At 52.0% G+C, this 11400-nt stretch overlaps 1 protein-coding gene across 1 annotated transcript; it reads left to right on the forward strand.

Moving 5' to 3' along the window:
- Window positions 1–223: 223 nt before the first annotated feature.
- Window positions 224–10713, forward strand: LOC117190937. The gene is made up of 2 exons (XM_033395935.1): window positions 224–254; window positions 9414–10713. The coding sequence occupies exon 2, from the start codon at window positions 9428–9430 to the stop codon at window positions 10466–10468; it is 1041 nt and encodes a 346-aa protein (XP_033251826.1). The 5' UTR covers window positions 224–254; window positions 9414–9427; the 3' UTR covers window positions 10469–10713.
- The last annotated feature ends 687 nt before the right edge of the window (window positions 10714–11400 follow it).

The following is an 11400-nucleotide window of genomic DNA, read 5'->3' on the forward strand; positions in this document are numbered from 1 at the left end:
GTCGATTGGGAGCAGTCGTAGGAGTCGGACGTGTTCGCGGAAAAATTCGAGTGGCTTGGAAAAAGTAAAAACAAGTGGCGGCCCGGATCCACGCCAACGGTATCAGTGACACGGGGAAGATCCGGCATCGACGCTGCGCTTACGGGGAGAAGACCCTGCATCGATACTACACTTACGGAGAGGAGTTCCTGCATCTACGCTGCACCCACGGGGAAGAGGAGGCTTTCGACGAGTACAAGCGTGGGAGTTCAGGGGTAAGCTAGTCTCTAGACGTGTATACGGGCTGCTGGGCGGTGCGATAGGTAGGGAACCAAGAAAGAATAAAGTGAAATGTAACGAATATAACAGAAACATAGCACGACCTCCAACAATCTATACACTAGGGAACCTGGAGGCCCGTGGCTTCATCTTCTCTGCCTTTCCTCCCGTCTCTTGCCCGAGTCCGTGTGATTCCATCCAGTAGTTCGTAGCCCGACAGGGTCCTGAGGCCGCTGTCCGGCGATTGCCTAGTCGTTCTCGGTGATACCTGTCGTTGTTCCCTCCGCATGATTCCCTCCAATAGTTTGTGACCCCGCAGGGTCCCGAGGCCGCTATCCGACGATCGTCTAAGCGCCCCCCGGTGACTCCTGTTGGTGTCTCGCCTGATCCCCGTAGTTCCCTGGGTCCCGAAGGGGCTGTCCGGCGATTGCCTAAGCCCTCTCGGCGATACCTGCCCTGTATGATAAAGATTTTCGCGGTAATGTTTAGCCCCATAGTGTCCCGTGAGTGCTATCCGGCGATTGCCTAAGCGCTCTCGGCGATACGCGTCGGTATTCTCGTACTCGTAGTAATTCTTAGTTCGGCGGTGTCCCGTAAGTGCTATCCGGCGATTGCCTAGGCATTCTCGGCGATGCCTGTCGATATCCCTGACCCCCGTAGTAATTCTTAGTTCGGCGGTGTCCCGTAAGTGCTATCCGGCGATTGCCTAGGCACTCTCGGCGATGCCTGTCGATATCCCTGACCCACGTAGTAATTCTTAGGCCGACAGGGTCCCGTAAGTACCGTCCGGCGATAGCCTAGGTACTCTCGGCGATACTTATCGGTATTTCCGCATAGCAAAGTTCCCCTTTCCGCGTCGTAGTAATTCTTAGGCCGACAGGGTCCCGTAAGTACCGTCCGGCGATAGCCTAGGTACTCTCGGCGATACTTGTCGGTATTCCCGCATAGCAAAGTTCCCCTTTCCGCGTTGTAGTAATTCTTAGGCCGACAGGGTCCCGTGAGTACCGTCCGGCGATAGCCTAGGTACTCTCGGCGATACTTGCCGGTATTTCCGCATAGCAAAGTCCCCTTTCCGCGTCGTAGTAATTCTTAGGCCGACAGGGTCCCGTAAGTACTGTCCGGCGATAGGTACTCTCGGCGACACCTGTCGGTATTATCGCATAGTAAAGACCTCCGTATTGATTCTGAGTTCGGTGGGGCCGTGAAGGCGCTATTCGGCGATAACCGGAGTGTTCTCGGTGAAACCAACTGCCCCGTCCCACGCTACGATCGCCCCCGTCCGCGCGACTGCGGCCCCGTCCCCCATCGTCGGTCCGAAATACGGAGTCCCGGCAAATTATAAATATTGCTGTAATTTCGACCCTGGAGTAGACTGAGATATGTACCCCAGCCCAGGATCGCTTCCTTACAGATGGCGCCCGAGCAGGGACTCCGGGATTCCGTTATGTTTTGGGGCGTTAAGTGGAACAGTCGATCAAAAAAAAAAAAAAATAAAAAAAAAAAAATAAATAAACGAGTAGCAGGGGGAATCGGGACTGTACCATTCGCAAGCACGGCCAGTCGGAATCATTAGAACAAGAATAGCTGTATATCTCTATAAAAAACGAGGGGGAACGTTGTGAGTTGCTGCGGACACCGCAACTCTACAGTTATACCCGATACTAAGTCAGTATGGCTCTCCTCCGGCAGACGCCGCTAATATTAAACGACACGACAAAGAGTGCGTGCGAGAGAGACAGAAAATCAGTCTGAGCGTGACGTCGGGCGCTGCGTAGCCACTGCAAATTGATTTGTTCCTTTTGGCTATAAAAATGATCTGATCAGATCCAGATTCAGCAATCTGATAGATATGGCCATTATCTATGATTCTGCGTTTTTAGTTTTCTCGAATCTGCAATATTGTGGATGCAACAGATTTTCGTCCTTTGTGGGGGCGCAAGAGGGTGGGGCGAAATTTTGAGATATATTTTTTATAGTGACATCTTAAAGGAGTGTGTGTACCAAATTTGGTTACTCTAGCCTTTATAGTCTCTGAGATTTGTGGATGCCTCAGATTTTCGTCCTTTGCGGGGGCGGAAGGGGGTGTGTCGAAATTTTGACACAAAATGGTCAAGGTCCGATATCACAGGAGTGTGGATACCAAATTTGGTTGCTCTGGCTCCTATAGGTTCTGAGATCCTTGAACTCATATTTTGCATTTGGCAAAACCGACCATGAAACCTGTGTGTTAGAGAGAGACAGAGCGAGAAAGAATGAAATTGTTTTCTTGATTCTGGCTATAATAATTATACGATCTGGTTCAGATTTTGCACTCTAGAAGATATAGTCATCTTCTACGATTCTGCGTTTTTAGTTTTCTCGTATCGTCGTATCGTCGTATCGTATTGTGGATGCCACAGATTTTCGCCCTTTGTGGGGCGGAAGTGGGCGGGGCAAAGTTTTGAAATATTCTTGTAGCAGTGACATATCACAGAAGTCTGGATCCAAAACATCGTTACTCTCGCTCTTATAGTCTTTGAGCACTAGGCGCTGAAGGGGACGGACAGACGGACGGACGGACGGACGGACGGACGGACGGACGGACAGACGGACAGACGGACAGACAGACGGACGGACAGACGGACAGACAGACATGGCTCAATCGACTCGGCCATTGATGCTGATCAAGAATATATATACTTTATGGGGTCGGAAACGATTCCTTCTGGACGTTACACACATCCACTTTACCACAAATCTAATATACCCCAATACTCATTTTGAGTATCGGGTATAAAAACCGCTCGTGAGGTCGCCCATTATTCACGTACAGCCGAGGCTGGCTTCCCTAACCAACCTCCCTAGCAATAGCATCAGCACGTGGCCGCTGCGCCCACATGAGGAGGAGAGCGACGCGGCGTGGCGGCAGAGAAAGAGAACCGAGCCGAAGCTGGGCAGAAATCGCTAGAGAGAGAGCGACACGTACGCGGCGAGCAGCGAGTCGTGAGCGGTAGAGGCCGGAATCCTCCCGAAGACCAACCAGCCCGGCTATATATTTCGTACTCAGGCCCTCAGCGAGAATAGTCAACGCCCGGTCTTCAGAGCAGTCATTCGATGCCCGGTCTTCAGCGCGATCATTCAATGCTCGGCCTACAAAACAATAGCCGATAGAAAAGACTATACAATACCAATATGTCGCATGAGCGACCAAAAAGCTGTTCTATGGCGGGTCCTAACATTAGGACCCAAAAGGCACGAGGGAGCGCGCGGGGTTTCAATTCCCTTTTCGCCTGTACTTCGTCTCTACCGCGACCCCGCTGCCCATCGGTTTCGTCTGTTCGGCAACAGCACCGTCGAAGCGGTGGTCGCGGATCGCCGATGTCTTTGGAGCGGCACAGTGGGACCTTTGGCCGTCTCAGCTTGCTAAATTAGTTAGTTAGTCAATAAATATTTGCACACTGAAAAAATTTTAAACTTTGAGTGCTTATATCTCCTAAACTAAAACTATCTTGAAAATTCGATTGGAAAATTCTCTATTAGATGCGTACATTAAATTTATCTAAAGCACTCATACAATTTTTTGACTATTTCGGCTGAGTCCCCACTGTGCCGCGCCAAAGACATCAGCGACCACGCTGCCCTACGGTTTCGGCACGCAGACACTGACATGCTTTCAGTGCACTTGTGTGTGAAGCTAAAAGCCGTAAATGCTGCGGGCGAAACCGGTTTATGGCCGTGCCGACCTAGGACATACACACATATACACAACTACAAGCATATTTCTGGGTTGGCTCGAGCATGATGCAATTATACAAGGTGGTCTCTTCGGCAAAAGTTAGTCCCTTAACGTATGCTAGCAATAAGTGCGAGTGAAGGGCACATAGTATAGTGAGTGTGAGTGAGACGGTATATGTTGATGTTGATTAACCCTTAACAGGCCCGTGGGTTTTAAAATTTTAAAATAAAATGATTTTACTGATATATTAATATTTAAATTTTATGCAGCCATTAATAATTTTTCTTCAACATTTTTAGTTATATTAAAATGTTCTTTTACATAATATATAAAGATTACTTCTAATTCTGCGGTATTTTTATACCCGATACCCAAAATGAGTATTGAGGTATATTAGATTTGTGGTAAAAGTGGATGTGTGTAACGTCCAGAAGGAATCGTTTCCGACCCCATAAAGTATATATATTCTTGATCAGCATCAATAGCCGAGTCGATTGAGCCCTGTCCGTCCGTCCGTCCGTCCCCTTCAGCGCCTAGTGCTCAAAGACTATAAGAGCTAGAGCAACGATGTTTTGGATCCAGACATCTGTGATATGTCACTGCTACAAAAATATTTCAAAACTTTGCCCCGCCCACTTCCGCCCCCACAAAGGACGAAAATCTGTGGCATCCACATTTTTAAAGATACGATAAAACCAAAAACGCAGAATCATAGAGGATGACTATATGTTTTAGAATGTAAGATCTCAACCAGATCGTATAATTATTATAGCCAGAATCAAGAAAACAATTTCATTCTTACTCGCTCTGTCTCTCACACACAGGTTTCATGGTCGGTTTTGCCAATTGCAAAATATGAGTTCAAAGATCTCAGAACCTATAAGAGTCAGAGCAACCAAATTTGGTATCCACACTCCTGTGATATCGGACCTTGACCGTTTCGTGTCCAAATTTCGCCACATCCCCTTCCGCCCCCGCAAAGGACGAAAATCTGGGGCATCCACAAATCTCAGAGACTATTAAGGCTAGAGTAACCAAATTTGGTATCCGCACTTCTGTTAGATCTCACTATAAAACGTATATCTCAGAATTTCGCCCCACCCCCTTCCGCCCCCACAAAGGACGAACATCTGTTGCATCCACAATATTGCACATTCGAGAAAACTAAAAACGCAGAATCATAGATAACGACCATATTTATCAGATTGCTGAATCTGGACCAGATCAGATAATTTTTATAGCCAAAAGGAACAAATCAATTTGCACTGGCTACGCAGCGCCCGACGTCACGCTCAGATTGATTTTCTGTCTCTCTCGCACGCACTCTTTGTCGTGTCGTTTAATATTAGCGGCGTCTGCGGGAGGAGAGCCATACTGACTTAGTATCGGGTATAACTGTAGAGTTGCGGTGTCCGCAGCAACTCACAACGTTCCCCCTCGTTTTTATATGCTTTTTATAATTTTGTTGTTGTCGGGACATAAGGGTTAAGAATATATCAAAAAATTCGTCCGTGAACAACCTTCATCATCAACAAGCAAGCATGCAACTTCGGCTCCCGACGAGACCACCTTGTATAATTGCATCATGGGCTCGAGCTCGTGCTGACCGAGGCATTGACGAAGCCGAGTAGCACTTCGGAGGCGAAGGTAGCGTAAAAGAGAATTGAAGTACTAGCCCCGCGCGCCCGTACCATGAAGCGTCAAACGAAAATTGAAAAAGCATTTGTTCCTCATGCGACATCTTGGTATTGTATAGTCTTTGCCGATAGTCAACGCCCGGCCCTCAGCGAGAATAGTCAACGCCCGGTCTTCAGCGCGATCATTCAATGCCCGGCCTACAAAACAATAGCCGATAGTCAACGCCCGGCCCTCAGCGAGAACAGTCGATGCCCGACCCTCAGCGAGAATAGTCAACGCCCGGTCTTCAGAGCAGTCATTCAATGCATTCAAAGCCCAGCCTACAAAACTATAGCCGAAAGTAAACGCCCAGCCTTCAAAGTGATCAGTGAGCGTTCAGCCATCAACACGGGACGAGATCCAACGCTTAAATCAACGAACCCAGCACGACCAGGACCACAAGGACAATCCCCAGGACAACGACAGCAAGGACTATCGACCGGCCTAGCCAGGATCAACAGTCAGGACAATTCCAAGGACAGCGATAGCAAGGACTATCGACCAGGACCCCAAGCAGCAAGGACGCCAAGGACGCCTCCACTGGACAACCGTGTTAACCGTACATACGCCGTGCTTCCGTGACTAGCCCCAAGGACTCCAGTATTCAGTGCGTGACCTAAGAAAAGATTCTACCGGAGGCTCAATACGTGATACTACCGTCGGAAACGCGAAAGACCTCGAAGTGCCAGTTCGACCACCGTGCTTCGACATGGGGGTACAGTGGATTTCGTATCGGCGCAAGGACGAATTGCAGGCCATCGCCGCCGAATTCGGCCTCGGTGAAACCGGGACAGCCGGATCTCGGCCTTTATCTCGCGCGGTGAGCATCCGACTGGGATCGAAAAACGGATCAAAGAGCTCGGAATGGTCTTCGACAGCGCGCCCAGCCCGAGAAGCCCGAGGAACACGTCCCCGTCGCCGGGACCGAGTCAGCGAGAGCGGAAGAAAGGGATCTGTGCGGAGCAGCCTCTATCTATCATAATTCCCGAATTCCCGCGCGCAGCTCACGGCGACTCTGGCCGGCTTGAAACCACGACTGACCGGCGACATGGTGACAATCACCACCAGCACCGCTTCCCCGAGGAAGCCGGAAGTTCGCGACCCGGAAGGGAAGAAATTTCCTTCGCCGCCCTGGCCGATAAGCTGCGCAATTGGGGTCTGAAGTTCGACGGACACTCGGATGCGCTGGCTTTCATCGAACGGTTGGAAGAAAGGGTCGACTCATATGGCGGAAGCCTAGCACAACTGCCGCGAGCCATCTCCGGGCTACTAGCTGGCAAGGCAGAAGGATGGCTTAGGACGTTCCAGATGCTAGGTAAGCCATGGACCGAGTTCCGGAAGGAGTTCTTGGAGTTCTTCCTACCCCCGCGATACTTTCAGCGCTTGGAAGATACGATCCGCTCCCGTCGCCAACGACCCCGAGAAGCCTTTCAGGACTACTTTATCGACCTCCGACTCATGATGCAACGAGCTCAGTATACTCCAGACAGGGAGCTGGACAGGATCTACGAGAACCTTCGGCCGGAATACCAACTGTTCACCCGTAGACATGAGTTCGAGACGTTGCGAGAACTGACCCAATTGATAGTAGCGTACGAGACAACGCGGGACCGCGAACAAACCAACCCAGCTAACGACCGCCCAAATACGAAAGCCAGAACGCCATCATACCAAGGACCCGGATTATCCACCCCACAGCATGCCCCTCCAGACGACACCGGGCCCTCCCGGAGCGCCGAGACGGCAAGCCGCGTAGTGACCCAGGATGGAGACCGGCCGGTGAACACACCCCGGGCCTGCCGTAATTACGGGGAGGAAGGTCATTTCAGCAGTTCATGCGGGAATCGGCAAGTGCTATTCTGTTGGGAGTGTGGCAACCGCGGCATCCGGACGATCGACTGCTGTAGGCTATCCGAGTCGGGAAACGGGCCGAGTCTCCGCTCGTCAGGGATCCGATCGGAGACATACCTCCAGGGCCCCCAGGAGTAACTCATCTCTTAAGTTTTGAAGGAGGCAGGATCGCCGCGCTAGTAACCATCGAAGGAGTACTAATCACAGCTACCCACGACACGGGAGCAACGCGGTTTTTCGTCAGTCAACGCATCGCTCATGAAGTAAGTACCGGAGGGAACGCACGGAATATAAGGACTACCGTCCGCCTGGCGGCCAAAGGAGGTGACGCAAGCAGTTTCGGTCAAGGTAGTGGACGACATCATACTGGGGCTCGATTTCCTTTGCGGCGTCCAGGCCATAATACAATGCGGACGAGCGTACTTGCAGTTGACCCAGCGGGCGATCCGGGAAACCAACCCGATCCCCACATCATCCTCGACTCGGCCCCGCATGGTTACTTTTAGTGACGAAAGTCCCGCGACTGCATCCGCTGCTCCTACCCACTCGACCAATCCAACAGCGACCCACCGGACGAAGCCGACGCACCAGAATCTCAACCACGCCAGACCCATCAACGTAACCATGACAACGCACCGGAGTCTCGAACACGCCAGACCCATCAACGTACCAGTGACAACGCACCAGAATCCCGACCACGCCAGACCCAGCAATGTACCAGTGACAACGCACCAGAATCTCGCGCCAGAACCATCAACGAAGATTCGACGGAGACGACTGAGACACCGCTGGACACACCCAGGGCCAGTCCGTCCGCCTCGAAGAACACCCAAAGCAACAAAGATTCGACGGAGACGACTGCGACACCGCTGGACACACCCAGGGCCAGTCCGTCCACCTCGAAGAACACCCAAAGCAACGAAGATTCGACGGAGACGACTGCGACACCGCTGGACACACCCAGGGCCAGTCCGTCCGCCTCGAAAAACACCCAAAGCAACGAAGATTCGACGGAGACTACTGCGACACCGCTGGACACACCCAGGGCCAGTCCGTCCGCCTCGAAGAACACCCAGAGCAACGAGGATTCGACGGAGACGACTGCGACACCGCTGGACACACCCAGGGCCAGTCCGTCTGCCTCGAAAACCACCCAGAGTATCCCTACCAAGACAACGGAGCTAAGCCACGACCACGCTAGAACCAGCAGTAACATCAGGACAACGTATCTAAGTTTCGACCACGCCAGACCCAGCAGCAATACAAGAACAACGCATCTAAGCCCCGACCGAGACGGACCCGGCTGCGCTAAAAATATAACACGATCGACGCGAGCCAAATCAGAAATTCCCAGCAGTGCGGCTCAATCAGAGCGAACGACCCCACGGGAAACCAGCATCGCTCTACACCACGACCCGCTACGCCTGGAAGACCACGGCCCCGAAGGACATAGGCGGGTCAAGGTAGACCAACTCGCACCTCACCCCCCAACGAATTATCAACTCGCCTCGTTAGCCGATGCCGCGGCCGGTCGACAACGCAACCCTTTTCGAAGATCAGACTCGACTAACCCAGTTACCGTGAACCTCGACTACAGGTTCATCAAGGCAAACGAAGGAAAACTGCGGAGTGGACCACCCTGAGGAGAACCCAACGACGTTGGAGAGACCTGAATGACCTGCCGACTTCGCAAGGGCCACTTGCGGTAGCGCGCTACCGTCACGTCCTCGCCCCGTAAGGGGCGCGACCCACGAAACCGTAAGCTACGTATACATCCCCTTATGGGATTAGATAAGTACTACACCCAATGTAAACATCTTCTTACTCGCACCGCTCAAGCAGGATAGGGGGAGGGAATTAATACTTCTAGTTAAGACAGGCAGGTTCTAACCGACAGGCATTTTCTCCCTAGAATCGACTGAAGACATGAAGCGTCTAAGAGACGGAAGGCAAGCTCGGCCCCTAGGGGCAAATGGTGATACAACGGGACACCCTAGCGGAGACCAGCTGCCTGAAGTCCCGGCATCTGCCGACGAACCAACAACAAACCGGGCTCGTGGCTGGATCGTCGACCCCAATGGGCCATCCGCCTCCCGTCAAGCCCAGCTGAGGCGGGTCGGAGAGGCGACACTTCGACAACCGGACAGGATGCCATGGGGCCAGCGCGCGGCAGACATCCAAGGGTGGATCGACCGACAAACCCAGGACCCGGGGACCGACGCCGAAGAGGAAGTAGAGCCCGATGGCCGCTTCGCAACTGCAGGTGTCCGCTCGGCGCCTAATCGCGACGTCGCCGCCATGAATCGCCGTTGTTCGGGAGTTATGGGGCTATCGACGACGACAACGCGACAACGGACACCGACGAGCACGAGACAATACGCGACGCTCAAAGCCTGGCGTCCACGCTGCAGGACGAAGGGAACAGACACCCACTGGCTCGCGGGAACGAATGGGACTCGCCCCTTTGGGCCGAGTGGAACCTGGCCGGTCAAGGTCGGGCAGCCACCCCTCCAGCAGCACACCGCGAGGACGAATCCGGAGGACGGTGCTGGACCACATTACTCCGACGTGTCCCACGCAAGCGATGCAGGGGAAAGAGTAGGACCCCAACGCGACGACGGAGGGTCCGATTCCAGGTCCCTCATGAGCCTGGGCTTCGCGCCCCAGGCGAACCAGCAGTGGGCACCAGCCAACCCGTCGGGGTCAGATGACGTCCCGCCTCCCCTCGTAGCCGCCCACGCCGGACTACCCCCACAACGTCCCGATGAGGGAGTCGTTGACTTCGACTCCGAAGAGAGCCTCCCGCTGGAGTATGGCGAGATGGCCGACCCGAATGGCGGGGCAACGCGCCAGGTCGACAGTTGCCTCGGGACCTCATATCCAACATCACCGTATTCTTACGCGATCGCGCCTACCGACTGGGAGTCCGGCGACTGGAGGTCCATGACGGCACTTGCTTCCGCATAAAGATTACCCGCAGCCGGGCCGTCACCGTCACTCTTCGGCACCCCCGAAGTATGGAGGGGGTGTGAGGGAGCGTACGCTCCACCCACATTTTTCCGCCCATCAACTCGCCGGCATTTTCCCATTGGACGGGTCCCTCCTTATTTTATTAGAATTAAGATTTTTGACTTTTCCTTATTTTCTAGTTTTAAGCATTGACTTTTCAGTTTTAGGTTAAGGAGGGGGAAGGCCACGAAGGCTACATGACATTTGTAGCGCCATTTGGATAATAATAATTGTTATTAGGATAGTATCTCATGAAGTCTAGTGTAAGTTAGGATAGGGCAAAGCGGGAGCGCAATAAAAGCTCGCTCTCTCGCTCTTGGCGAATTCGCCCCGCTTTGCCACCGTAGGTAAGGTAGGCACAGAAGAAATTGTTTTAATATATGAAGAAAGTCGAGAAAAATCCATGAAATCGAACGCACGCACTCCTTTTTTTTTCGTCGTATTAAAATACAAAATTGCAGTCACCCAAATTGTTTCGGTATTGTTATTTAGAAAAACTATTCTAAAATTTCATGGCGCCCCCGGGTGGACTTGCAATTTAAACGTATTAATTCAAGTGGAAGGCAAAAGTGACAGTGACACAGTGGAGAAAAGATAAATAGCCAAAATCTATTATACCTACATGTACATGCATATGTGCTGCAGCTAAATTGCCAAATTGACCGCGACGTGTGTGCAAATAATTCAACAAACAAAACTAAAAATCACCGCGTCGGTCGTGCAATACCCTGTCTGCAGCTATATACAAAAGGAGATACACATATACATACCATCTACCCAAGAAGATCCAAGTGGAGCATCCAGTATAAGAAGAGGAGAGTACAGCACCTGGAATTTCCAATCTTCTCAAGAGGTATTTGTGCAAAAAATTGAAAGCTCGAGTGAAGACG

Source organism: Drosophila miranda, assembly GCF_003369915.1.
Source record: "Drosophila miranda strain MSH22 chromosome Y unlocalized genomic scaffold, D.miranda_PacBio2.1 Contig_Y1_pilon, whole genome shotgun sequence".
In the NCBI taxonomy this organism is placed as follows: Eukaryota; Metazoa; Arthropoda; class Insecta; order Diptera; family Drosophilidae; genus Drosophila; species Drosophila miranda.